Here is a 25,664-nt window from a genome sequence, read left to right on the forward strand (position 1 = left end):
TCCTTCGGAGGCTTATATAGAGATTTGAGATTCTACGCTAACCTATCCTACTAGTAGCTTAGATTCCGGATACAAGCCCTCTCTACCTTAGTAAAGATTTTATATAGTAGTAGCACTCTGCCTTCGAGAAACGCTTTCTATTTAACTATTAGTATCTGCCGGCTACGAACGCCGGCTATATATACCGAGTATAGAATAATTACCTATACCCCTTCCTCCTATAGTAACACTTCTGCCGTCCCTAGATACCTAGCCCCGATCGTATTAATCGCAAGCTACTTTGCCTTTATAGACGTAAAGGCTTCGCTCTAATACTAATAAAGAAACTTCTACTCTATATCGAGGATATAAAGACGACTAGTCTCGATTCTAATCCTTACTAGCTTTTCGTAGTAGCTTTAACTATGATTTTCTAGATTGATAGGACTTATACCTTAGCCCTTTACTAGTATCTCGTCTCTTTAACTATACTCGATCTACTCCTAGCGCTTATCGTCTATAGCGTTAGGCCCTAAGACTGTACCTATTACTAGATCGACGTATAGTATCTCCTCGCTTTTTTTAGTTCCTTTATTCGTAGTATTAAGCTCTATCGCGGTATCCTAAACTCTAGTATTGTTGTTCTCGGCTATCTAAACATCTCCGTTACTATCGGTCGTATCGATAAAGGTAGCGGCTATAGGTCTAAATGCTATTAGTTAACGTATTAAAGAAAAATATGCCGGCTATAGCTACCGGCTACGGCTGCCGGCTATAGCTACTAGCTACGGCCGCTAGCTAGATTAACTTACGCTACTAGAACTTTACGCTCGAAAACTAGCCGCAATTCTTTCCTCCTCTTAGCCTTCTCTTAGGTTATCTTCTTATTCCAACCTTCACTTTTTTCTATAGGCGCTAGCTATCGATAGAATGCCTTGTTCCGCGCCTTTCTTCTCTTATCCTTAGCTCTTTTATCCTTATCTATCTTGTCCTTTCTCTCGCGGTCTCGTACGGAATTCTTCTTCGTAGAGTACTCCTCTTTAGTCTTACGCTTTTTAGTTAGACGCTTAAGCAAAACAAACTCGCGGTCTTTAGTTCTATCTTCTGTTTAGCGCGCGGCGCGCTTCTCTCTTACTATTATAAGAGAAAGGGGCGGAGGCGTAGCGTATAGTAGTTATTGTCGGTATAGGTATAGAGGAAGAAGTTAAAAGTATAAGAATATCGCGAAGCCCTAATTGTTGCCGCCTACGTAACGTTATATAGGTAAGCTTTCGCAACTACGGCAACTACGCCCCGGCAATAGCAACTACGCCCTAGTAACGGTAACTACGCCCTAGTAACGGTAACTACGCCCTAGCAACGGCAACTACGCCCTAGCAACGGTAATAAAGCGTAGTAAATACAACCTAGTAACTATTATAGCCGGCAATCGTAGCCGGCAGTCGAATAAGAGTGTCCTTATAGCAAAACTACGCCCTAGTAACGGCAACTACGCCCTAGTAACGGCAACTACGCCCTAGCAACGGTAAAAGAGCGTAGTAAATGTAATAGAGTTACTATTATAGCCGGCAATCGTAGCCGGCAGTCGAATAAGAGTGTCCTTATAGTAAAACTAATACAGTCTCTAGTTCAAACTAGGAATCTATATAGTTCGAAAAAACCAAACCGGAACTAGGGAGCTAGTTCGCCGCTAAGAAACCAAACTATATACGTTTAGTAGTTCGGAAACCGAACTACTACGGGGTCTAATTATTCGTAAGGGCACCTATATCCTATAGATAGAGTGTCCTTTATATCTATATAGGTAACTAATATAGGTACGTAAGGCCACTTTTATAGTGCTTAGTAGTATAGCCTTTCTCTTACCGTTAGTTGTCTCGGTGCCGTAGATTACTAGATATGCCCTTGCTCTAAACTAATAAATGTGGGCTATATTTAGCTTATGTCTACTACCAATCTCGTATAGTGTACGCATTAGTAGGTCGGCATTGCGTAACCTTAGTGATCTGTTAGCTAGGAAGGTTGCTATATAAACTGCCTCTAGCTATAGGCTATACAGAAACCTAGCGTATATTATTAAGGCTCGAGCTACCTTAATAATAGTGCGGCCTGCTCGCTTAGCTAGGTCCTATTCTAATGTGTATAGCGCTATTAGCCTCTAAGTAGTATAGTTATTGCGTAGATAGGATCGAAACCGAAAGCCTAATATGCCTCCTTTATTATTAGATAACAAACAGATAATGTCTCTGCTAATGCTGCGTACGAAGGTAGCTAGCTAGTTCTAGCACTAAAGGAGTATTAATTCCTAGCGATTACTAATTGTCTATATAAAGTGAAGTCTAGTATTTAGGTCGTATACGTAGAAGATGTACTAGTCCCCGTTGTAGGCTAGATCTAGCTATATTAGGTCGGCTGCAATGTATCTATATAGAGTTAGTATTAACACATTATAATGCCTTAGTCTCCTAGAAATGAGCCTTTTTCCCTTTGCTTATATATATATAGGGCACTATAGGGTTCTTAGTACCTTATTGTTATATATATAATCCCTCTTTATTCTATTAACCCTATTAACTAGCTCTTCTGCTCTTTTAGCACCTAGGTGCCCGAACACCTTATATATTTGCTTAAGTGTAAGCTTTCTTAGTAGCAGTAGGCGTGCGGAGCGGCGAGCTGTTATATATAACGATAGGGGGAGTTAGAATAGGTATTTAAGCGGCTTGTTGTCTAAGTCGACTAGCTATTTAGTTAGTAGTAGTGCTTTATCTACTTTACTAACAATGTCGAAGTAGGGCATTCCTTAGGTTAGTCTAATAAACTTAACAAGTAGCTTGTATTGTAGGCTATAGAGGGTATTATCGATTTCTTAGTACTTGAATCTACGCTAGAAGAAGAAGGCACCTCCTATAATGTTAGTATAGAAGTTAGGGATGTAAAGGCATTCCCTTAGTTTAATCTGTAGGGGCTTGCTACTAATAGCTATAATCGTAAAGGATGCTATTCCGATAGCTACTACCTTGTTATAACTAGTACTAGTTGCTATAGTTAAGGAGGCTAGCAATAGAAGTAGTATAAAATTAAAGCGACTAGGATAGTTAACAATATTGCAGTTTAAGCTACTATTATACATTAGGCTATTAAACGGATTCTACTCTGTTAACGCTGCTATACTAAGGTAGGCAGTAGGCCCGACTGCTCCGGTAAATAATAGTGTATTAGCGTAGAAGAAGCAGGCAAGGGAGAGCTTGTCCGGTATAGAATCCTCGCTATTACTACTCTCTAATCTATAGTGTTCTTAAGCAATTTTAATAGCTAGTAGGTCCTTAAAGAACTTAGCCTGCCTTAGATAGAAGCTCTTATTCTTACGTAGGTAGCTTTTAAAGTACTTTAGCTTAGCCTTCTACTTGTTGTCCTTATCCTTCTCTTTAACCTAGTTACGAAGGCGATAGTTTACTACGTTGCATTTGCCTCGGTTCTTATATGCCTTCTTCTTACTAACGCTAGTTACCTTAGCGTACGTCTTCGATATACGGCTGCTACTACGGTTCTTATTCTTGTTATTATTGTCTTTAGCTGCTTATAGAGCGGTATTAGCTTAGGGAGAAGTAGCATTAGCTTTACCTATTTCCTCGTAGATAATGCTAAATAATAACCCTTTCTTAGTAGAGGCTCCTAGCATATTGCGGGCATATTCTCGTACTATATTAATTAGTTAGAGGAAGTGATTAGTATTAGGCGAGGCCTAATGCATTATATAGAGTCCCTTTCCGTAGGTTTTATCTATATTCGTAACTGCTATATAGAGATAGACTACTAGGTTATCTAGTTCTAAGTATTATATACGCCTTATCTTCTTATATAGGTTAAGCTATTCCTTATACTACTGTTCTAGGTCCTTAACTTGTCGTAATCCTATTAGGCGAGCTAGTTCCTTACTAACTATTGTTCTTTGCTATTATGTATTTAGAGTAAGCTTGTCCTTTAGACGCGTAAGAACAATACGTAGTGTTAGCACTATTATATTGTTATTATTAGTAATTTCTAAATAATAGCGTACGTCTATAGTAGTAGCTAGGTATTCGATAGACTTGTTACGTACTAACCTAAATCGATTGAAGTCCGCTAACTAGATCCTATAGATATCTATAGCTATTTTAACTCCTTACTAGTAAAGAGGGTTAACTAGTATACGTTCCGCGTCTAGTATAGGGATTATAGGCTAAGCTAGCTCTACTAGTTTACTCGTATAAGGATTAGCATATATCTAGGTTTTATATCTAGAGAGATATGTCTTAGTTTGCTTAAACTAGCGGTCCTAGTCGTTAGGCCCTCGAAGAGTAATATATTTAGTTCCTTCGAGGCAACTAGCCGAAGAGAGAGCTATTAACGATATATCGATCTTGTAAGCGCTTATAGAAGCTTAATTAAATAGTGTTTTAGTACTGCTAAGACTGCTAATTATTATCTTATACTATAGAAGTCTCTAACACTACGGATTTCCGGGCTTATAACTATTACGTATAGCGTAGTAGATTACTTACGTAATACTGCCTTGCTAGCGGTTCAATAATAGCTTCGTTGATTGTCTATGTTCCCCTTATTCTATAGTCTAAAATACAGTGTGAAAATCCTTCTCCTGCCAAGAGGACACGTGTTGTCATGTGACCGAGCTTATGCGTCACAAGTACAAGCCTCGAGGCTGCTGTGCTGTTAGCACGAGCCACAGCTACAAGGAGGCCTGTTCGATCCTGGTATCGTCGACAAGGTCTATGCAAGGTGCATCGGACGTTTCGCCTGGAAGTTGCAGATTCTGTGGGTTTGTACCGGAGCAGCGCGTCTATTCACCGCGGCTACAGCATCATCAGAAGCTACAGCACGAGAGCAACTTCGCTGCAAGCACGAAAAAAGAATCAAAATCGCGCACCTCACAACACACCATCTCCGCGCCGCAACAAGACTACCGTGGCCGAACGGACTGAGCTCCTTGGCGAGAATCCGGCACTGCGGTCATCGGCCTCCGCCCTAATATGCCGTACATATGCGCCCACGCGATCCAGACGAGGACAGCCGGAAGATGAACGTGGAGCAGAGCTTCTCATAGCTGCATGCATGCTGCAAGGGCAACGCAGAAATTCTTGATAATAACTCATGCCAACACCGCAGAAAGCCTCGTGTTCTGATCACTTGGCGTACAATAGACATTGACACCACGGAGTTTGCCGCTGCGGTTCTCCATGAACGGGCTTCATCTTGCTTGATTCGACATGATGCTCCAAATTTGTGGAGATCCTGAGATGGTAGTAACTTCCGCACTCTCGCGTTTGGCATAGATTGTCGTGTCCGAGACTCTCTGCAGGAGGACATTTGTCATGGTCATCCAAGCAGAAGCCATGCCAAGCAAGACAACCAACAACACTCACATGCTTTGCTTCCCTAATTCGCCCTGCTGACGTCCGAATGATGATTGGGCGAGAGGTTATCTACCTTCCGCCAGATCTTGTGTGTGGGCAGACAGGCAAGAGCCAAAAAGTCCCACTCCGAGTAAAATTCCAGACCAATTACCACACAAGAGCTGCCATCAATGACAGGCCCTATAGACTATTCCTCGCCCTCATGCTCCAGATAATCCAGCTACTGTGCCCGGCTGTTTCAAAATCAGAGCGCGTTCTCAATCGACTATGGCCCTTAGAAGACCCAGCAGCCTTCGTCCTTTCGCATCGACGGCCTGACGAAGCGGAGCACGACGCGGTTCCTGAGGAGTGATGCTGAGCCGCATTGGAAAACAAAGAGGCTGATGAACATTTCCCTCTGGACATTCACCAGTACCTGCGTGCCTAAGATCTTGATTTCCGGTCACTGGAGGGATGACTTGAACTCAGAAACTTCGTTGAATTGTCTTTCTTCCGGGTAGACCATGGCGAAAAGAAATGCAAATTGAGTCCGTGGCGAGCGGCACTGGGTCAGGTTTAGTGAGTGAGAAGTGTGTTCTATCATCCAGGAAGTCAGCGAGGCAGACGCCTAGGGAGTGGAATCTATATTTACTGTCCGCCTAATGAGTCGTTCGGCCTAGTCCGTTACATTGTGTGTTGCTTTTCATGCTCATACATGTCTTACATCCGAGACCTCGTGGTCCTGACAAGTCTACCAACGCCTCGCTATGCACCGGTTTCGTATGTTCGACTATGCATGTCCATTTGCCTTCTCTGTGAGATTGTTGTGTGTCTCGCTGACCGGGATAGTCAAGTTCTTGAGAGGCGGTAGCAGCGCGCGTGCACTCTGTCTCGCGCTTTGTGCCAGAAGCGCATCCATGATTACCAGCGCAGCCATTGATTCCACGATTGGTACTGCTCGTGGGATGACACACGGGTCGTGCCTACCCTTCGCTTCGAGAACACCTTCCTGCTCGTCGTAGGTCATGGTCTGTTGTGCTTGCCCGATCGTGGCCGGAGGCTTAAATGCAACTGTGAAGTAGACGTGCGCGCCATTTGAGATACCGCCCTGAATACCGCCTGAATTGTTTGTCTTGGTGGTGAGACGGGGTCGTGCTCGGCCTTCTTGAGCTGTTGGCGCCTGATTCCATGTTAGTCTGCCGATTCCTATCATTGGCGTATTGCTGAAGTTACCTTGACGAAGGGATCGTTGTGTACGCTGCCAGGAATCTCACACCCACCAAATCCGCTGCCGATCTCAAATCCCTTGGTTGCAGGAATACTCAGCATGGCGTGCGCCAGCTTCGCCTCCAGTTTGTCAAAACACGGCTCGCCCAAGCCGCTAGGCGTATTCCTGATGACACAAGTAACAGTGCCTCCAATGCTATCCTGCTTGTCCCTGTACTCAGCAATCAAGTCTCCCATTCTCCTGCTAGCCTCCTCACTCGGACATCTCACAGGGTTGAAGCGATCCACGTATTCTCGCGTGACAGAATCAATTAGCTTCAGGAAGTCAGGATTCGAAGCCTGAGTAGGGTGTTCTCTCGTGGCAGGGAAAAGGTGTTCTGGACCGACTGAATTCGTCCAAGCAACTATCTCGACTCCATGCGCAATCTTCAAGTACTTCTCTGCAATCGCAGCACTTGCAACTCTTCCTATAGTCTCTCGTGCGCTTGACCTCCCTCCACCGGAAGAAGCCTTCACGCCGTACTTTTCTAGGTATGTCCAGTCGGCGTGCGATGGTCGCGGGTACATGTCCATAGTTTTGCTGCCATAGTCCTTTGGTCTCTGGTCTTCATTCATGACTCGCAGTCCGATGGGAGTGCCGAGTGTGATGCCCTTCTCTGTGCCAGACTGAATTTCTACGCGATCTTTCTCGTCTCGAGGTGTAGTGAGTGCGGATTGACCAGGTCGGCGACGAGTCATCTGAGGTTGAATGTCATCTTCCGTGAGCTCGAGCCCAGGTGGAACGCCATCCACAATGCAGCCGACAGACTTGCCATGCGATTCGCCGTATGTCGTTACACGGAAGTATTGTCCAAAGGTCGACATGGTTGCGACTATGACTATGACTACACTGGCAGACGTGGGTGTGGAAGCGTGTTCGAGCCGCCTTTATTTCTCTTCTATATGCGCATTGGTTTCTTTGGGCCCAGTTGTGTTGAGTGATAGCGAAATATAGCTGAGCCTTGGGGTGTGTATGCCCAGTGCAAAGTTGGAGGAACGAGTCCAGCCCACCATCGCCAAGCCTTCTGAATAATAGTTCCGCCAGATTCCTCCGCGCATTACCCTACCCTAGCTTCATGTCCAACATGCATTGTGTTCGAACCGCTCACAAAACGCCCTGGTATCTAAGGTAGGCTGAAACAGATGATACGCGGAAGGTCACTTGATTTGAAAATACAGAGGAAGACTTTCATTGCCACCACCTCCAAGACCAAGACAGTAAGGGTAGAAAGGAAGATAGATGTTCAACAACAAATCTGCCATCGAGCCACCCACCCATCCCATCCTCCCGCTTCTCTCATTCCCATTCACCCCATCCACCTGCCGGCCCGTCCATCTTCCTCCCTTCATCCAAACAGACACATAGCAAAATGCCGGAATTCATGGAAACCCGCCCGGGGCTGCAGACGCCCATATGCTGCTGATATACACAGTCAATCTGGCAACATCAGTAGTGTGTCAGAGAAACCACAACCACGTCTTTGCCTCCCTTTTTGCATGCATTTGCTTTCAGCATTGCTCCTCCCAGATGCCTCAATCAACCCGTCCCATTTCATTCGACACATTGGGCTGTTCAGTCATCCCATCCCATCCCATCTATCTTTGTGAACGCCGGCGCTCGAAACGCTAAACTCCAACCAAGAACAGCCATAACATAAAACAACGCATCCACTATGCGTACACTTCATGCCAGAAGAAAGTGGGATACATCAAGCAGGAAGAACAGCTTGCATCGCCAAGAAGAAAAAAGTCGACTGATATCCCGTGCGATGCCGGATTCGTCGATCGCAAGCATGAACAAGAAGCGAAGGTAGAGCGGTGTGGTATCGTTGAGAATAGGTGTGCGAAGATGCCGTCTTCTAGGCCGGCATAAATTGGTTGATCGTGAGGTCGTGTCGTGATGATTCGTGTAGTAAAGTGTTGTAAAATCTGGTCGCGGTACATCCTGAAGTGGACATCACTCTTCGCTGATGTCTAGAGAGCGTCGACTTTGCTCATCACTGCTTTCTCGTGTCCGGATTTTCTTCATCGTGTTATTGGAGCCGCTTCGCGAAGACTTTTTGGAGCGGGTTGACACGCCCGTGCCTCTTCGCGCCTTCTTCTGCACCCCAAGTGGCGCTGAGCCACCATGTCCACCTTGCTTAGCCGCAGACTTGCGCCGAGACATGAGTAGCCCACAGTCGCTATCGGAGGACGAATCAAATTCTTCATCGCAGTCACTGTTGACTGCAGCGTCCTCCTCTTGGTCAGGACTGTAGCCATGGATGTTGTCTTCGTGAAGGTACTGATGAGGCGCGGCAGGAAGCGTGTCGTCAGAGGATGGCTGCCCCTTTCCGTCATGCTGGTCACCATGCCTGCTGACTGAAGAGGCCTCAGAGATGACAGACTGAATCGATGGGTTGCTAATAGACATCGAGACTGCCGAGCCCAGGTCCGAAGAGCTTGATACCAATGCGGGCGGCAGCTGTCCGGTATGATGCATAGGGCTCACAGACTCATCGGGAGTCCCGGGATTTGACATATCCGCAACCGATGGCGTCTGTGAGTCTTGCCGCTTTACAAGCTCATCATCTGGGCTGGTCGGACATTTCTTCGCTGAGAATAGGTCGGGCGAGTGACCGAAGTATGGCGACGAACGCGCCGAATTCACTCTCTCCGTCTCTTCCTTGTGCTCCCGAATCAGTTTCCTGATGCGCTCCTCGTCGGCACGCTGCCACTCTTCGGCTGTTGACTCGTGTGCTCCATGAGCGCGCCTAGAGCGGGAAGATGCCCTGTCGCTGTAGTCCCTGTACCTTTCGCGCCGCCCACGGGATGCTATCGAGCTGGTAGAGCTCATGCGAGAGAGCAGTCCACACTCAACCGGGCTAGGGTGAAGATGTTGGTGGTCTGACGTGATTGATTGTGGCCGGGAGTTGACAGGGCTGTTGTGCACGCTTGAGTTTGGGGTGAATTCTCCGCGCAAGGTTTCCGGTTGGTGCACGTGTCCAGCTGCTGTTGCGTCGCTCACGGCCAGAGTGGCCTCTGCGTGATGGTCAGAAGAGTGTACAGAGCTAGTCTCGCTGGTTGGTCCACGTCGTTGGCGCGAACGCTGACGACTTGACTCGCGAACGCGGCTGACCATACGTGCCGCACCGCCGAGAAGTCCACCCAAAGCACTTCCGCTCAATGTCGCGAGTGCCTGCGGAGTGCCTGGCAGACCAGGCGATTTCGGCGGTGATTCGGCTCGAGTAAAGTCAGATGGCGTGACGGTCCTCATAGATTCCGTGGCAGAATTGAGTGTCATAGCGCGATGTGGAGTTGGACGTGAAGTTACTCTGGATAGGCGATGGCCAGCATCACTGTGGCCGTTCAATCTCGCAACGCGCCTGGATGCCTTGTCGCTGTCAGGACTCGCAGCCACACTCTTTGATAATGGATGCTGATCATGAGAAGATTGTAGCGCGCTGACGATCTGTTCAGCTCGAATACTCATCCTCCTCGCATCTGAGCTGATGGTACTACTAGAAGAATGAGCGGAAGGACCGGGAGAACCATCTTTGGGCAGGCTTGCGGACGACTGCGATCTCTCACGTTTCGTTCCAAGACCCAGCTTCGTACTGACTCCTTTCACGACGGACTTCACTCTTTCCATCAAGTTCAGTGGCACGACGGCGGCGTTAATTTCATCTTTGGAAATCTCGATCTTCTTCTCAGCCTGACGAGTTGGATCTGTCTCTTCAAGCCAGGCGTGCTGGTCCGGTAGATCCGCAAGAACCCACGGGTGATGTCGAACTTCTTCCAGAGTGATGCGGTCCCGTGGATCTTTGATCAAAAGTCTGCTGAGCAGGTCATGCAGCTCATCCCCAAGATTCTCGTAAGCAAAATCAAGCGGGTTCCTCTTAGAAGCCGGAGTGCTGAAAGTGTTGCGAGCTTGGGAGCTAGCTCTGGATGACGACTGAGATTTTGGTTCATCGGGCTCCGTGGGTTGAAGCCTCTGCTGAGGGATGTAGACTTCGTCATCTGCAATCTGACGCATGACGACATACTGATCGTCCACAAATGGTGTGCGAGCGAACAGCATGCAGAATAACGTGATGCCGAGAGCCCAAACATCGATGGCTTTGGTAACAGGCAGAGGCTCATCTGCCGGGTCAGTGCTGCAAAGTTCAGGCGCATAAAAGGCAGGAGTGCCAACCGTCTTCGCCAGCTCTTTTGCTTCATCCTGGTCATGCGCTTCAGCTTCGCTAACGTCCTCACCATGCTCGCCCTCGCCAACCGGACGACCTAGGTAGGAGACACCAAAATCAGAGATCTTGACGCGGCCCTGGGCGGTTGACAACAGGTTCGGCGGTTTGATGTCGCGATGAATGATCCCCTGGTAGTGCAGGTACTGTAGGCCGAGAAGAGTGTCTCTGAAAGCAACACGAATTTGTTCAATTGTCATAACGGGAACGAATTCAAGGTCGGAATCCAGTTCTGAGTCGAGAACTTCGTCGGCCAAGGCAGAAAGTCCTTCCGTGCTTCCATGCTGTGAGCCTCGCAAGCTGCTAGGAAGACTGGCGACACGTGACGAGGCCCCGTAAACAGGCTCATATGCACCATACATGGTACCCTCCAAGCCGGTCAAGTGGTCGACAGAGGAAGCCAAGGCGGCAGAAATGGGAGTAGGGTCGGTCGTGATCGGAGAGAGCGGTTCTGGTTCTGCGGTCAGCCTCAGGAATCGTGAAGGGTGTGCGATGGCGGTGTCGAGTGCCGGCTGGAGGGGCGTTGGAGTGCGTGACGGTCGCCTACCTAGACCAGCGTCCAGCCACTGCTGTTGCGACGGAGCTGCGTTGTTGTCCATGTCGCCCGCGAATGACATGGAGGAGATACGAGACAAACTATCATCGTCGTCTGAATCATCACTCAAGTCATCGCCAGTCATTTCGTTACTCCATGCCGTGGGGTCATCCCGTACGCGACGTCTACTCCGACGCAGAGTTCTCAGTCGCCGCCGTTTCTCCTTCTGAAGCCGTTTCTTGGCCTCATCCAGCACGGCTCTATCCTCGGCTGCTTTTCGCTCGTCTTGACGGCCGCTCTTCTCTCTATTGTACCTGCGTGCCTCGACCATGGCTATCTCCTTGGGAGCCTTAGCTCGCCAGATGATTTCGCCCATCTCCACCCACTCCAGCACGATGTACACCTTCTTTCGCGACGGGTCGTCGATGACTTCGAGAAGTGCCACCACGTTGGGGTGACGAGCCTTCTTGAGAATGGCGACTTCCTTCTTGACTTTATCTTCGGTCGTGCCCAGTCTACCGAGTTTACGTCGCTTGGAGAAGCGCTCAACAATCTTGATGGCAACATAGTTGTCCCTGTGATACAAGTCGCGACCAAGCTTGACCTTTCCGTGCGTGCCTCTGCCAAGCTCGTCCACGATCTCGTAGTTGTTGATCACCTTGCGACCAGAAACCGGATCGATGTCGACATCGGCAGTGTGGGTTTCCTTGGGAGCGTGGGTATGCGTGAAGTGCAGGAAGGGACTAGCGTACGTGCCCGACGCATCTGACTCTGTTTCCAAGGGCACAGCCGACGCTGGGCCGTGTGGACTAAACAAACCGGCGGTGCTCGGCGTGACAGCCGGCGAGTTGTGCGAGGTCTGAGTGCCGCGGTGAGGTCGTGCGTAGTGCGAGGCTATTGCAGAGGAGAAAGTATTGACATGGGGACCACGCATGTACGTGGGAACGTAGGAGGCCGGATACTGCTGTTTGTGCAGCTCCGCGAGTGCCTGGCTGGGGAAAGTGAGCTGTGTCGTCAGAGCCGGGCGCGAGGGGGAGGGCGCGGGGCGCACAGTAGCCGAGCTTTCGGTGCTCTCGATGCTGAGACTCGAGATGGCCGTCTGCGCTGCTGGGCGTGGCGAGGATAGTGGTAGCAATGACGATGACGGGGGTTTGGCTGCAGTTTCGCTGTGCGCACGCGGACCCGACTCGACATCGCTCCCGGAAAGACTGGCTGCAGGCGAAGGGTTCGATCGAGTGCGTGGCAGCGATGACGGTGGCAGTGGCAGCGACAGTGGTTGCGCTTGCGGGTTGTCCTGGCTGTGCTGGCTCTGGCTCTGGCTTTGGTCGAGCCGTGCTGTCTCGATGGTGCATTCTGCGGATGCGGGGTGTAGCGTAAAGTAGTCCGGGTTCGAAGCTGCCTCTGCCTCTGCTTGTGCCTCTGCTTGCGCCTCTACCAGCGCTCCCTCTACCTCAGCTTGTGCCGTTGCCTCGACAGCACTGCGGGGCGTGACCGTGATCACATTCGAGCTGGGCGGCATCTCCGACTTGGATGTGTATTCGACATTCTGGCCACTGCTCTCCTGCGACCGCGATTCCTGCCCATCGTCGTTGTGCTCTTCCGTTGACATTGCGGCCTGTCTCTGTGCCTGACGGCGGACGCCCCACCCCGCCCCGCCGTCCCAACCAACGTCTGTGCTCCCTCTCCAAGCTGCCACAGCCAGTGGAGAGTTGTTTTCACGGCAGACGCAAAATCGCCTGCCTCGAGCAGCTGGCCAAACACACGCCTACCCGCACTGGCTTCTGCTGGACATTGAATTGCAAGTTCGGATGGTCAAGAATCGAAGGCACGCCGTCGTTCGGTCGGTGTCATGGTAGACGCCAAGCGCAGCACTCAAACGGTTGAGAATGGCCGTCGTCTCACAGAATGCGATGGGGGTGGCGCTGTGTGACGGCGATGGACGCGCCGCACCTTTCGAAAAGCAATTGAAAGGAAGGGCTAGTATACAGGAAGTGTGGTGAGAATGATGGAAGATGGGCTGGGCAGCGATAGCACCGTGAAGATTGAAGTTGAGAGTGCGCATACTCGAGTGAAACTCCACTTTGGCTCGAGCGTGCCGCTCTGTGATTGGTGAGATTGAGAAAAGCCTTCCGAGCCCGCTTCTGCGATGCTGGGGCTGGGGCGGATAGCAGCCCTCGAGACTAAACCGAGCCCCAGCTACCCGCCCGAGCCCTAGCATAACCCGAGATTACGAGACCGCCTATTCTATACAAAATCGCGTATAGAAGCGGATAATCGCGTCGCTATAGCCCCTCCGACCGAAGCTAAGGAGGCTTAGCGCTAAGTATATAGCCGACCTTTACCTATAAGTACGCCGAGATCTACGCTAGGTAAACGTAGATACTTTCGATCTTTTATCGCTATATAGTACTAGTAAACGGACGCGCTAGTATAGCGTTTTAATATTAGCTTATTACTTTACTCGCTTTTATTCTATCTATAGACGTTAGTTCTTATATACTTATAGATCTTTAATCTCTTAGCGAATCGATAGTTAGGAAGCGATATACGTTCTCGAGATACGTTTAGATAGTTTAGTAAGTAACTATAACCTCGAATATATATTTCCTATAACTTAATAACTACTACCGCTATTTCTACCTCTTTCTACGACTTAAGAACTATCCCTAATAGCGCGCCTTCTACTAGTACTATTTCTACCGCTATTTCTACCTTTTCCTATAACTTAATAACTACTACCGCCGCCGCGCTATTACTATTACTAGTAATAACTTTATTAGGAAACTTGTCGTATAATAGGGATTTAGCTATTTTCGGTACTTACTAAGCAATCTACTATAAAAGGGAGAAGAAATACGAACTTTAGATCTATAGTAGAATTCGAGGTATAACTTCCTAGATAATACGCGACGCGCCTACTAATAATACTAGCTAGGAATAGAAACAGCCTATGTTAGGCGGAAAGAGCACGTAATTTAATACAGAGGCGATTCTACAATAGTGCTAGCACCGGGTTATACTAGGGCTCGGGCGGGTAGCTGGGGCTCGGTATGGTCTGAGAAGATGCAGTGGTCAACCAGACGCCTCGGAGCCAACCCATGTGCTGCACGCCCGTCAAACCCGTGCAGGCCATATTCGAAATGCCTTGAGCAGTCAACCGTCAACGCCGGCATCCACGTTGGGCGACGATGCGATGCTGGTCGCTCTCCCGCCTGCGCAATGCGCATCTGCGTCAAATCGCAGTATCGCACCCGCGACGACCCTATCATCGTACACGCTATCGAAAAGGCGACAGGCAACTGAAGACGAAAAGGCCCGAGCGCCTGCATATCGCCATGCCATGTCATTCTAATGTTGGCCACCTTGAATTTTGGCAATCTCTCCTCCCGCCCGCGGCCTTCCCAGCAGAAACAAGAGAGACCAGGACCGATGCTATTTTCCTCAACCCTTCATCAAAGGATCTGCCCTGCTAGGTCCCTCTGATCACTTCCCAATCCTCATCACTCTGCAGCGCTCGTCAACAGAATGAAGAAGCACAAGCGAAAGCAATTTGCGCTCTTCTGTGACTTACATCAGAACATCGTCACGCTGACCAGCATCCAGCAACTTTCGTCCTTCAAGCTTGGACCAACTTCTCATTGTAATAATAATCAAAGGTATAGAGTACATGCAGGCCAGCTGAGCTTCGCCCCATCTCAACCACCTGTATGGCTGATGCCGGGTGCACAGCGCAAACGCTACTCTGCGCCTATCAACTCACTAATCGGACGCCACTTGCCACCTTCCAGCGACGAGTGCTCAGTGCTAATCATTAACACCACAGACCTCATCGCTTCCATGTTTCGGAGGAGTATCCAAAGCAATGTGCAGGCAGTCATTCACTTGCTCCTTGCTTACCTCATCATGATGTGTTTGAAGCGCTGGCCAACAACAGATGCGGTCGACATCAACGCAATCTCAAACTCCCCGCAGATTCGTCTTGAATAATGTTCGCAAGAGCAGATACCACACCTCCTAAACATCTGCCCACCTGCTCCGTATGATCTGCCCTTGCACACGCAGGTTCGGAGACGCCATCCCTCCGTAATAACCACGTAATAACTATGGCTGCATACATGGATCTGGAAAGAGCATAGCGTCGTCCACATTCAGGTTCTCCATCCTTCACGAACCTGCGGGGAAAGCACACACATCTCTCATGTACCTCATGTCGCTCACAGTCGCGCCTTTCCTTGATTGTAAAAACCTGCATATCATATGTCTTCGCTTGGCGCGGTTGATGCCGTACACAAGCGGCTCGAGTTCAAGGGGTTGCTTGCGAGATTGCGAACATGTCTGGCAGCGCTATCTTTCTTGTTTCGAAAATAATATGGCCAGTAGCCTGCATTGATTTCGTTGCTGACGAAAGCACACTAATGCTACTACTGTACCGATGACCTTTCCGCGGAGTTGGCTCCCTCATCAGTGTCATACTGTAGAGGGAAGCTGAGGTGAAACCTCGACGATTGACTTACTAACCAGCCTTCTAAGACATTTCTCCTCTTTCCGATGTCCGAAGCGTGCGAGATGTGTTCGTATGCGCATCATCACAACGCTCCGCTGATGACAACGCCACAAGCGGAGAGTAAACTTAATAAGTCTGGGGATCGCATTGCATCGTGCGTTGCCTGCCTCGTGCGTGCATGGTCTGTCAAAAAGAAATGCTGCGCAACTCTGAGTCCCTGCCATCTTCTTCTTGTCCATCCAATGCATACATGCACTCACGGTAGCCTGGTATCGAGAATCTGGGGAAATATTGCGCGTGGGTCGCTGTTCATCAGTCAAGAAAATTATCCGTGTGTCGCATTGCAAAGCGGCGGTTCACGCTGACGCTTCATCATGCGATGATCGCACGCATTTCGCTAAGCAGCAGCCGCGACTACCGCGAGGAAAATAATTTCACGGCTTCTTTTGGACCCCTCCGCTCGACGACCCTTAGCCCTTCTTGACCCGGGCCCGGTCATGTTCGAGAACGGTCGCGCTCCTGCACGTCGCTCAGTTCGGCGAGTTAACCTGGATTCTTTCAGAGTAGAAACGTGCGACCATCACGTGCACAAGGGTGGATCTCCTGCTGGCCTTGCTGACCACCCAACCGTCCCACTCAGCTTCCATCAAGAAGTGCCTCTTCCTCCTCACGTTCCCGTCTCGCGTCCTCTTCGTCCTCGCGTTCCCTGACATTTGTTGCTTCGACAAGAGTTGTGCCTTCGATACCCATGGCTTCAACATCTCCACTTTGTGACGATGACTGCTGACCACCATTTGTGCTCCCGTGAGCGGCCTGCGCCGCTCGGGCTTGCGCAGCTTTTTGTTGACCTGAAATTCGCTCTCTGACCAGCCGCGCAATAGCGTTGTCAGTGCGGACATTCAAGACGGCGAGTTTGCGATCTAGATCTCTTTTGAGATCCCAGTTCGGCTTCTTGGGCTGGATTTTGAAGAGGTCGAGAGGTTGGTTGGCTTTTTCTTCCTCCTCTGCTTGTCGCTTGGTCTCTGCGGCGAGGGCTGCGGCTTTCTTTTCGAGTGTTTCTTTCCCTTCGTCTGGTGCTGTTTCAAAGCCTAGTTTGGCTCCTCGCGTTTCTGCGTCATAGTTTCTTCCTGAGAGATATTTGGAGGTCACGTCTGAGCCCTCAAGTGTAGAGTCCTGCCGTGGTGACTTGGGTGTTGGTGCTGCTTCATCTTGCTGGTCTTCGGTTGTGTCTGGCTGCTTGCGTTTGAGCGATTTGAGCTGCGCCAGACGGGCTTTTCTGTCCTGCGCGGCTGAGCTGAGAGCCTGTATTGAAGCCATTTTTGGTCACGATCTCTCGGTCTTTTCTGGCGAGTAGATCAATCAGCGGTGAAGTTTCGCAAAAGTTCTTGGTCTTGCAGAAATGGGAAAGCCAGTGAGCATGACTCGCGTTGAACTGGCTTGCTTGCGCTTGCGGTTGCGGAGCTCACTCCTTGCACTCCCGAGAAAAGCTTCGTATACTGTATGCGCAGCACACGCGCCTGTTCACCCTCAATGCCCGCCTATGCCATCATGCCAGTCTGCACTCCGGACGCTTCTCCGTAAATGGTCCTCACAGCCTCCTGCCAACTACACACAATGGCACCTACGACAGCAACATCTTGCCCGCAGCTACGGGACCCGCAGAGATGAGATCAAGAGCGGTCGGAAGGCAGGTCTTTCCAGCCTTGACGCAGACTCTTCTTACTTAGACCTGATACTGGGGCCAAGAGAAAATGGTGCGGCACAACATGTCAATCAGCATGCTCAAAACCGGTGGGACCAGGGAGTCGAAGAAGCAGAGGATGATACGCATGGAGACTCGTCTGAGCCTGCGTCTACAGGGAGAAGGCGGAGGAAAGCAAGAGCTTCCACGTCGTCTAGGCTATATGGGCGTGGTTATGACATTTCCGATCGTGCTATCCACCAAGAGAACGACCATACTTTCAGACCAGAGCTACCAAGAACCGGCGATGCAGCACGACCTAATCTTCTCCAGCAACAGAGAACACTACAGAGTGATGTTGAGCCTCCGATCAAGTCTGAGCAATTTGCCAAATCAGGCCCTGAGGTCCGACGAGGCGTGCCTCGAAAAGGCCCAGTGCAGATGAAGTCTGTCTGGGGACGACATCCCGCGTACAAGAGAGTTATAAAACGTCCCGCGACCAAGAGAGTTGGAAAACCCCTGGAATTGAGAGTCGCTGCTCGTCGGCGTGAAGAGTACCATCGTGAGGTTTTGCGGCTCATTAATCATGTCAAGAACTCGTGCGCGACGAACGACGCCGGGACGCTACAACCACCAACTGTCGCCCCGCAAGCCATCGTCGAGCTAGACACAGTTTTGGAAGAACTTGAAAAGCTCGAAGAGGTCACTGTAGGCTGCTTGCGCCAGTCAATCAGCCTGAGTCTATGGCCACATGCTCTGCTTTGGCTCTTGCACCACGATCCTGATCGGTCCTTAGACTTTCTGGTGGCGACGTTCGGGCAGGTCTACCAGCACAACTTTTGCATTCAGGGTTCTTTGAAGTACTTGGCATTGCTTTACTCGTCCCGGGGCGATACGTCCGCTATCGAAAAGCTAGTGGAGGTAGCATTTGCTCTTACAGATGCTTGGTCTAACGTCCGCTATATGCATGGCAAATGGGATGGACGATGGTATGTTCCCATCATTCCTTTCTGTAGCAAGGAATCCAGGATCCGATTCTTCAAGTACATGAAAACCTCGGACAAGGTTAATAGAACACACTGGCCTACTTGGTTTCACTTCGTCAACGCTTTCGTCAAGGACAGTCAGTTTGATCTCGCTCTGAGCGCTATTCTGGAGGCGAGAGCCGCTGGAGCGCCGTTGGATTCCTACGCATTCCAAAGCTGCTGTGCGACCTTGCTTCGCAAATCCATTCGGCATACTGGAGGTCTACGAGCATGCATTGGCATAGTCGACAATCTGCTCAGTATTGGCTTACCCCTCAACAATCAGCTCGCCAATATCATCATGCTGAATGCGGTCGAGGCAGGTGATCTCAAGACTGCTTTCTCCATTTATCACTCACTTGTCGACCATGGTTTGCAAGCCGATGCATACACCTATGCTATCCTTCTGAAGGCCTGCAAAGTCACCATAGACGACGCTGAGATCCTGAATGCAACCATCCGTGACGCCCTTTCACACATAGACATCCACAAGGAGGTAGTACTGTCGACCGAGATTCTTCATTGCTTGGCGTTGCACCATACAAAACACAATTCCGAGCGTGCTTTTGAGATTGTTGCCGACGCCTACGCTCAACTCTTTGACCTCGGACCGCTTCGAGATGTCGGACTGATGCCTTCCAAGCTTTCGCAAATTGGAGATTCATCAGAAGCTCGTCCTTTGCCCTCCTATTATACCATGTACATCATGATAGCCACCTACTTGGAAGCATTCTTCCAGGGCAGGGACCCAGATGTTCGCAGCGCCTTTGCGCTCTACCAGCGGTTCAAATCTGCTGTCGAGGCCGGCACAGAGCCATTCGCGTCCATGGCGCAGTACGACTACACCTTCAATGCTTTCCTCTGCACCTTTATCAAATCAAAGCGGGGCCTCCTATACGCTGCCGAAATCGTGAAGGATATGCAAGGCAAGAACCGACCCAAGGACGCAAGGCATCCATTCTGCCAACCTACAGTCTACACCTGGTCAATCTTCGTCGACGGCTTCACCCGGCACGGTCAAATGCAACTCGCAGAACAAGTGCTCACCTATATGCGAACAAAAGGTATTCAACCCAATAGTGAGACCTACAACACTCTCCTCGGGGGCTACGCTGTTCTACACGACTCACAAAGCATGATCGATGTCCTCGGACGCATGGAAAGTGACGGAAACACCTGGAACGAATGGACTGTCAAAAACATAAGCAAGCTGAAAGACCGATCGGCTTTCAATGCGGAGTTGCAGAAGCAGAGACAAGCTCAAGCTTTGGATTTTACGGCTGACTTGAGAGACGGGTTGGAGCAAAGATTGTCTCGAGCGGAGATGGGGGAAGTGCGTGCGCGGTATTTGATTGATGAGAGCGAAGATGAAAGGGTTTCGAGGGATTACTTTCAGGACAGTGACGGTGGTCAAAACCATTCTGCTCCTCCTGCCGCTGATGTCCAGACGTCGACTGAGACGAGTTATGTACCCATGTGAATTGCGCAATGAGATTCTACTCCTGCTCTAATGCTTTGATTCTCCCAGCTCATGAGGATGGCACCGTTTCACGATTGAGACCGACTTCGCTCACCTCAGTGCCACTCTGTATATGATTGAGAGGCGCAATGGGCCGCACCTGCTCCACAACAGCCGGGCGTGGTTTGGTTCATGCATAGGAGCGTCGCGTAATCCAGGTTCAGGAAAGATGGGCCATAAGTGACCGATGAAACGTGAAAAGGGAGATGAGAGGGCACAGTGCACACGAGAGCGACAGGCCATGCTTTCGGCCGATGATGTTGTGCAGTGTGGCAGTATTAATTACTGTTCTCGCACGCTGTTCTGCTATGACAGGCGGCGATTCTGTTCATGCATGGATGGAAAAGCAGAGCTCTATCACAGAGCGTTCCTCCAGCGCCGACGCTAAATCCAATGAATGCCTCGCCGGGCAAGTTTTGTCAAAAAAGAAATTCATAGCGCCCATGCTCGCCAAGCCGCTTGCTCCAGCGCGCATTCGAATTCTCGTTCGAGAGCCCAGAGCCTCCTGTAGTGCAGTAGCCTGGTCTCAATCTGCAATATGCCTAACTCGCGTCTTAAAGAGCCCGAGTCTCCCTCTGGCGAGATTCCTAGATAACGAGCCTGAGCACGGCGTATCTCCCTGTCCGCTTCTGCTACGTCCTACGACTTAGCGGAGATCTGCGAGATTGAGAGTGTACCTGACGTAGTGCTGTGAACAACATCCTCCATCTCATCGTCTTCCACCACCTCAACCTCGGCGATGGTTTCGGACAATCCAGTGTCTTCGTCGATCACAGATTCGCGTGTCTTGAGGATAGACGCGGTACCGTTCAAGAGCGCCGGGTCGACTGTTCGCGGTGCAGCTAGCATCAAACCTGGATCGCTTGTGTCACTGACGACAGAGCCATCTGCGACCTGCAGCCCCATATCCATTCTGGGAATGCTGGCCAGAAGATCGAAGGTGCCAAGCACTGAGTCCGAGCGCCACTTCAGGTGAGGGTTTTGCTCTGCGAAGGTGTAGATGACCTTTGGGTCAAACTGTTTGATGAACGCGATGTCGCCATCCCGTGGTTTTGGCGAAGCGTATGTGTCGTACTCGGCCAAGACATCCTCAATGGGCCAACCCTCGATCTTGCGAAGGCACGCGACGAAGCAGCCAGTCCGATGGCGGCCTTGATTGCAATGCACATACACTGGTCGGTGTGATGGGTTCATCGCAAACAAGATCGCCTCGCAGAGATTGTCGGGCTTCATATTGATGGCGCCCTCCTTGTTCGTCTCCAATTCCATGATTTTATGGCGCACCGAAGAATTTCGAACAAAGTCTGAGTATGTTTCACAGGGGTCGTTCTTAGTAGTCAGGGTGAGGATGGAGCGCAGTTTGAGTGAGCCTAGAAATTCGATGTTCTCGCGCTGGGGAAAAGAGCTGCGGAACATGACGTTGTCGTAAATGGCGCCATAATTCTTTGGTGGAATGAGGGGATACAGGCGCCTTGGGCAGATGTCAAGGTTGAAGCGTGGTGTTGGGGACCTCGAGTCCGGAGGCGAAGGCATTTGTGATGAGGTAGGCTCAGCTAGTCGAGATCAGCAGCGGTTGACAGCAGTGGAAGATGAGGTTCTTCCCAGGCAGCTTGCGCGGGCAAGAAAAGAACACACATGTCGACTTACCGCAATCCACGCGCTCTTCTGTGGTTTGTTCAATGCTTTTCTCAACCGCGAAAGCGGTGTTGTTGCAGTTCTGATCCATCATCGTCATTTCGGGGGCGCTACTCTTCTTCTTATGCACCAGGATTGATACGATGCCTTCGCGGGCAGTGAATGTACTATTGCCCAGGAATGGCATGCTATTCACTTGCTCCCGGTACTCCAGCAGGTCACCTTTCAATGAGTGCCAAGATTCCCGTAAGTTATGTTGGGGGCGATGCGCCAGTAGTGAATGCGGATATAGGTAGATGATATGTGTGTATTCGGTGGTGGGTGTGTCGGTGAATGGAGACAGTCACAAAGAGCGGCTGTATCGACTCGGGTGGGAGCCCTGGGTTCTAAGTCAGTGTGGCAACTTCTCAAGATGCGCTTGCTTCAATGTCAAGAAATGTCCGCAGTATCTCCTCCCCTCCGGCGCGCAGAAGCACGTGCGCTCAGGACTCCTTCTCTTCCAGCTCCGCCAGCTGCCGAGTAGCCAACTCGAGCAGCGCAATTCAGAAAGGGAGCAAGCAGGCGACTTGATACTTACCAAGAGGGACGGATGATCAAATCACCGGACGAGACATTGCGGCTGTGATGTTTGTTGGCAACACAGATGCATGTGTTCGCGCTTTGATAGGGGTGGTGTGTGATGGTGTCTCGAGCAAGACAGACCAGGCGGCAGAACGAGTGGGTTTCTGCTTCCTGCTCTTCCGATATTCAAGTGTTGGACGCAGTGCAGGGCAGGGCAGCACACTTCTTCTCCTCCTCTGGTCTCGAATGGTCGGAAATGGGAGTGTGGTCGGTGTGGTGGGCGGCGGCAAGCTTGATTCTCGCGGGCCCAATGGAGAGTGAGGTGTAGGTCGTGACAAGCTGGCGTTGTGTGGTCACTGTGGTGCGCTTCGCGGCAAGGTGATTTTTGCTGAGTGATGGCGTCGCGCCAGCCTCCCGCGTCTGAGGCGTCAAATTCGCGTGCTGTGCTGTGCTGTGGTCCGGTCGGCGGTCGCCCACTATTCTACATGTATGTACCTTACGACGGATGATGTATTATTGGCTTCTGCGGTCCGGGTCCGCGCGTGTGTTCCAGGTTCAAGGCTTCAACTTCCAAGCCTGCTTTGCGCCTGTGAAAGAGCAACGAGACAAACCGTTTGCTCAAGGAAGCCGCAACGGCAGCGCAAATCGATCTGCAGCCTTTCGCCGCGTCGCTTGGAGAGTCTTCCAACTGTGGGTCTGGCCGCTCTTGCAAGAAATGCTCGGTGACGCTTCAGAATTGGATGTTCAATGCTGGCGGCGGAGTTGCGCAGGTGAGCGGACTGCCTGCCTTTGACGCAATGTTTGCAGCTGCAGTCGGTGCTTTGCTCGACATCTTCCGATGCTGCTGCCACGCCACGCCACACCACACCGAGATGCTGCTGAGGCAAACACCACAATCAACGGCCTCGCCTCACTTTCTCTCCCTCAGAACCGACTCACGTAAACTCACATATGCTCGTATTCGCACTCATGCTATCTGCCTACGAAGCCCACCTCCACAAAATGCAATTAGAAGAAAGAGAGAGATGAAACGTCGTAACGAGAAGACCAGAGATATGCCTCGGGAAACCAGTTAAACGCCAGCAGGTACAGGATGTGCCATGGTTACATGACACTACAAGGAGCACATACTCAAAGGACCACTTGTCCACCGACTGATGTTGTGATCAAAAAAAAAGGAGAGAGCAGCCTCAGCCAGCTGATCGATGCCCGGAGATCCTGATCCTGTCTTCCTGCCGTCCCTCAATCAGCCCCATACTCCCTTCCTTTCGTTCCTGGAGAAGTAGCAGCTTGATCGCGGCAGAAGCATCGCTGCGTCGAGACTTCTCTGAACTTCACTCTTCCACTCATCTTTTTCTTCTTCTTTCAATTAGCTGTGTTTAATTTGCTCGTGTGCTCGCATTGCCGGTGCTCTCGAAGTTTTACGTGCGGGTCGTTATGGTAGCAGTCAGACGCGGAAGACGCAGGTGGTGTTGCTTGTGAATCGCCGAAGTATGATGTTATGGGTTGAAGTAGTTTACAGGATAGAGCACTTCTTCTCCTTCTTCTTCCGTGTGAGCAGAGCAGCGCGCGTGGCGTGCTCGAAGACCTCCCTGACGCCTTCGTTGGTCTTGGCGGAGCATTCAAGGTACTTCTGTGCTCCAATCTTCTTGCGGACGTCCTCAGCCTGCGACGAGGGTCAGTACTGGTCCTTGCGGCAGCGTATGAGTTGCAGCATGGCCTGATCGGGACGTACCTGCTCTGGTGTTACCGGCTTTTGCGACGTCTTGTGCAGCTCCTCAATCGTCTTCTGGTCGTATCTGAGATCCTTCTTGCAGCCAACAAGGATGATAGGCAGGCCCTGGCAGAAGTGGAGGACTTCTGAGATCCACTGTGAACGCACGCGCAACCAATCAGCATTTGTTGTTCTCGAAAAGAAGCACGTGAGCATAGGCGTACCTTCTCTTGCACGTTGTCAAGCGAGTCGGGCGAGTCGATGGCGAAGCAGATGAGAATGACATGCGAGTCTGGGTATGAAAGCGGTCGCAGTCGGTCGTAATCTTCCTGACCAGCCGTATCCCATAGCGCTAGCTCAACGTGTTTGCCGTCCACCTCAACATCGGCGACGTAGTTCTCGAAGACCGTTGGGACGTAGACCTGCAGGCAGCAATTAGCATCAGTGAGTGTCCGCACTGTTCATCGTCGATAGTGGTCCAGGTATGCCAGGTCTGGGCGCTGGTGATGACGCGGTCGGGCGGGCGGCGGGTAAAGGGGGGGGTGGACAGCGTGAAACGAACCTCTGGGAAAGTGCCTTTGGAGAAGACGCTGGCGGCGGAGTCAGTACTGCGCGGATGGATGCATGGAGGCATGCAGATAGAGACTTACATGAGCAGACAAGTCTTTCCACAGGCACCGTCACCAACAATGACTAGCTTGCGACGGATTTCCGCCATGTGCGCGACGGGTTAACGAAGGCCCAGGTCGGGGATTCGAGTGCTGCAGCGGTGGTGAGCGAGCGCCGCAATGGTGGAGTGGGTTGGAGAGGACGGGGGAGATGGCGTTGGTCGAGGGAGGATGGAGAGATGCGGAAGTGCAGTGCGTGCTTGGACAGGGCGAGGGCGAGGGCGAGGTAGATCCCGCGCGCGTACCTTTTAGCGGCAGGGCAGAGCAGAGAACGGCGGGCTACTCTCGATGTTTGCTGGGCGGGCGGCTGTGTACGCTCGTGCCCAAGCGCGACGAGATGAGATGCGATAGTTGCTGGGAGCTTCACGGCGATGTGTGGTGTGCAAGGGCAAAGGGCAAAGCAAGCGATGGACTCTCGTCTCTCGCGGCAACGGCAACAGCAGCCTCAGCAGAGTCCCGTCACCACCACCACCACGAGCCTGGCCTTGGCTTCACAAGATTCCCGTCTCGTCTTCGCGATGCCTAGAGTATTCTAATACTGCACTCCAGCTGTAGAACCTATTGCACTGCACGTGCTATTCTATGCACAGGCCTGCAAGCCCAATTTCGCCACTGTGTTCACCCTCACCTTCACCTGCATCTGCCATTATTCTGTCCTGCCCTGCCCCGCCTACAGTATTATTGTACAGTACGGCCTGCACAGCAGCATCTTGGCGGGCATCGCCACAACGCTCCAACCTTGTCCAGCTGAAACCATCCATCGTAAGCTCGCGCTCGCGCTCGGGCTCTTTGGCGCGTGCGTGGAGAAGCAGAATCTCATTATTCTCAACTCATCTCTCATCATCGACGACGCGCACACACCGCTGTGTACCACTGCAGAGTCCTGCAAGCGTCGACACCGACTCGCTGGGCACTGTCGAACCGCAATTGGCTGGCGGCTTGTCGTTCCGAAGCATATCATGTC

The 25,664-nt window shown here is 50.9% G+C and overlaps 10 protein-coding genes across 10 annotated transcripts; 4 read left to right on the forward strand and 6 right to left on the reverse strand.

The window, feature by feature from the left end:
* Positions 1-5,073: 5,073 nt before the first annotated feature.
* MYCFIDRAFT_203027 (uncharacterized protein) lies at positions 5,074-5,814 on the forward strand. Its single transcript, XM_007926886.1, has one exon. It carries the CDS (start codon positions 5,437-5,439, stop codon positions 5,740-5,742), a length of 306 nt encoding a protein of 101 aa, XP_007925077.1. The 5' UTR covers positions 5,074-5,436; the 3' UTR covers positions 5,743-5,814.
* A 345-nt stretch (positions 5,815-6,159) lies between these two features.
* MYCFIDRAFT_203028 (uncharacterized protein) lies at positions 6,160-7,586 on the reverse strand (the record flags this gene model as incomplete). The annotated part of the gene is made up of 2 exons (XM_007926887.1): positions 6,603-7,586; positions 6,160-6,549 (listed from the first exon to the last, which is right to left on the reverse strand). The coding sequence occupies exons 1-2, from the start codon at positions 7,458-7,460 to the stop codon at positions 6,160-6,162; spliced, it is 1,248 nt and encodes a 415-aa protein (XP_007925078.1). The 5' UTR covers positions 7,461-7,586.
* MYCFIDRAFT_207284 (uncharacterized protein) lies at positions 7,539-9,221 on the forward strand (the record flags this gene model as incomplete). The annotated part of the gene is made up of 7 exons (XM_007926888.1): positions 7,539-7,563; positions 7,591-7,615; positions 7,642-7,755; positions 7,793-8,112; positions 8,149-8,239; positions 8,283-8,399; positions 8,428-9,221. 7 exons carry the CDS (start codon positions 7,539-7,541, stop codon positions 8,447-8,449), a joined length of 714 nt encoding a protein of 237 aa, XP_007925079.1. The 3' UTR covers positions 8,450-9,221.
* Positions 7,784-9,221, reverse strand: MYCFIDRAFT_210882 (uncharacterized protein). Its single transcript, XM_007926889.1, has one exon. It carries the CDS (start codon positions 9,154-9,156, stop codon positions 8,593-8,595), a length of 564 nt encoding a protein of 187 aa, XP_007925080.1. The 5' UTR covers positions 9,157-9,221; the 3' UTR covers positions 7,784-8,592.
* Positions 9,222-9,619: 398 nt separating this feature from the next.
* On the reverse strand, positions 9,620-13,392 carry MYCFIDRAFT_152681 (uncharacterized protein; the record flags this gene model as incomplete). Its single annotated transcript, XM_007926890.1, has 3 exons — positions 11,780-13,392; positions 10,912-11,134; positions 9,620-10,875 (listed from the first exon to the last, which is right to left on the reverse strand). Coding segments are annotated over exons 1-3 (2,700 nt in total), but the record flags the coding sequence as incomplete, so codon positions are not given.
* A 2,818-nt stretch (positions 13,393-16,210) lies between these two features.
* Positions 16,211-17,254, reverse strand: MYCFIDRAFT_210883 (uncharacterized protein). Its single transcript, XM_007926891.1, has one exon. The coding sequence runs from the start codon at positions 17,212-17,214 to the stop codon at positions 16,534-16,536; it is 681 nt and encodes a 226-aa protein (XP_007925082.1). The 5' UTR covers positions 17,215-17,254; the 3' UTR covers positions 16,211-16,533.
* Positions 17,255-17,296: 42 nt separating this feature from the next.
* On the forward strand, positions 17,297-20,380 carry MYCFIDRAFT_207287 (uncharacterized protein; the record flags this gene model as incomplete). Its single annotated transcript, XM_007926892.1, has 5 exons — positions 17,297-20,052; positions 20,097-20,181; positions 20,207-20,242; positions 20,263-20,302; positions 20,334-20,380. 5 exons carry the CDS (start codon positions 17,297-17,299, stop codon positions 20,378-20,380), a joined length of 2,964 nt encoding a protein of 987 aa, XP_007925083.1.
* On the reverse strand, positions 20,349-21,625 carry MYCFIDRAFT_163273 (uncharacterized protein). Its single transcript, XM_007926893.1, has one exon. It carries the CDS (start codon positions 21,536-21,538, stop codon positions 20,762-20,764), a length of 777 nt encoding a protein of 258 aa, XP_007925084.1. The 5' UTR covers positions 21,539-21,625; the 3' UTR covers positions 20,349-20,761.
* Positions 21,626-21,919: 294 nt separating this feature from the next.
* Positions 21,920-22,350, forward strand: MYCFIDRAFT_173445 (uncharacterized protein; the record flags this gene model as incomplete). Its single annotated transcript, XM_007926894.1, has 2 exons — positions 21,920-22,030; positions 22,054-22,350. 2 exons carry the CDS (start codon positions 21,920-21,922, stop codon positions 22,348-22,350), a joined length of 408 nt encoding a protein of 135 aa, XP_007925085.1.
* A 906-nt stretch (positions 22,351-23,256) lies between these two features.
* On the reverse strand, positions 23,257-25,047 carry MYCFIDRAFT_152688 (uncharacterized protein). Its single transcript, XM_007926895.1, has 5 exons — positions 24,683-25,047; positions 24,595-24,622; positions 24,257-24,454; positions 24,054-24,188; positions 23,257-23,984 (listed from the first exon to the last, which is right to left on the reverse strand). Exons 1-5 carry the CDS (start codon positions 24,748-24,750, stop codon positions 23,835-23,837), a joined length of 579 nt encoding a protein of 192 aa, XP_007925086.1. The 5' UTR covers positions 24,751-25,047; the 3' UTR covers positions 23,257-23,834.
* Positions 25,048-25,664: the final 617 nt, after the last annotated feature.

This window comes from Pseudocercospora fijiensis (genome assembly GCF_000340215.1).
Source record: "Pseudocercospora fijiensis CIRAD86 unplaced genomic scaffold MYCFIscaffold_3, whole genome shotgun sequence".
In the NCBI taxonomy this organism is placed as follows: domain Eukaryota; kingdom Fungi; phylum Ascomycota; class Dothideomycetes; order Mycosphaerellales; family Mycosphaerellaceae; genus Pseudocercospora; species Pseudocercospora fijiensis.

What these genes read in the sequence shown, in the direction of transcription:
- MYCFIDRAFT_203027 (XM_007926886.1), top strand. Translation starts at nt 5,437, where the DNA reads ATGATGATTGGGCGAGAGGTTATCTACCTTCCGCCAGATCTTGTGTGT.
- MYCFIDRAFT_210882 (XM_007926889.1), bottom strand. Translation starts at nt 9,156, where the DNA reads ATGTCAAATCCCGGGACTCCCGATGAGTCTGTGAGCCCTATGCATCAT.
- MYCFIDRAFT_210883 (XM_007926891.1), bottom strand. Translation starts at nt 17,214, where the DNA reads ATGGCTTCAATACAGGCTCTCAGCTCAGCCGCGCAGGACAGAAAAGCC.
- MYCFIDRAFT_163273 (XM_007926893.1), bottom strand. Translation starts at nt 21,538, where the DNA reads ATGTTCCGCAGCTCTTTTCCCCAGCGCGAGAACATCGAATTTCTAGGC.
- MYCFIDRAFT_152688 (XM_007926895.1), bottom strand. Translation starts at nt 24,750, where the DNA reads ATGGCGGAAATCCGTCGCAAGCTAGTCATTGTTGGTGACGGTGCCTGT. An exon ending in CCAAAGGCACTTTCCCAGAG is followed by an intron (nt 24,455 to 24,594) that starts GTTCGTTTCACG and finishes TGCTGCCTGCAG; the next exon opens with GTCTACGTCCCAACGGTCTT. An exon ending in AGCCGGTAACACCAGAGCAG is followed by an intron (nt 23,985 to 24,053) that starts GTACGTCCCGAT and finishes CCCTCGTCGCAG; the next exon opens with GCTGAGGACGTCCGCAAGAA.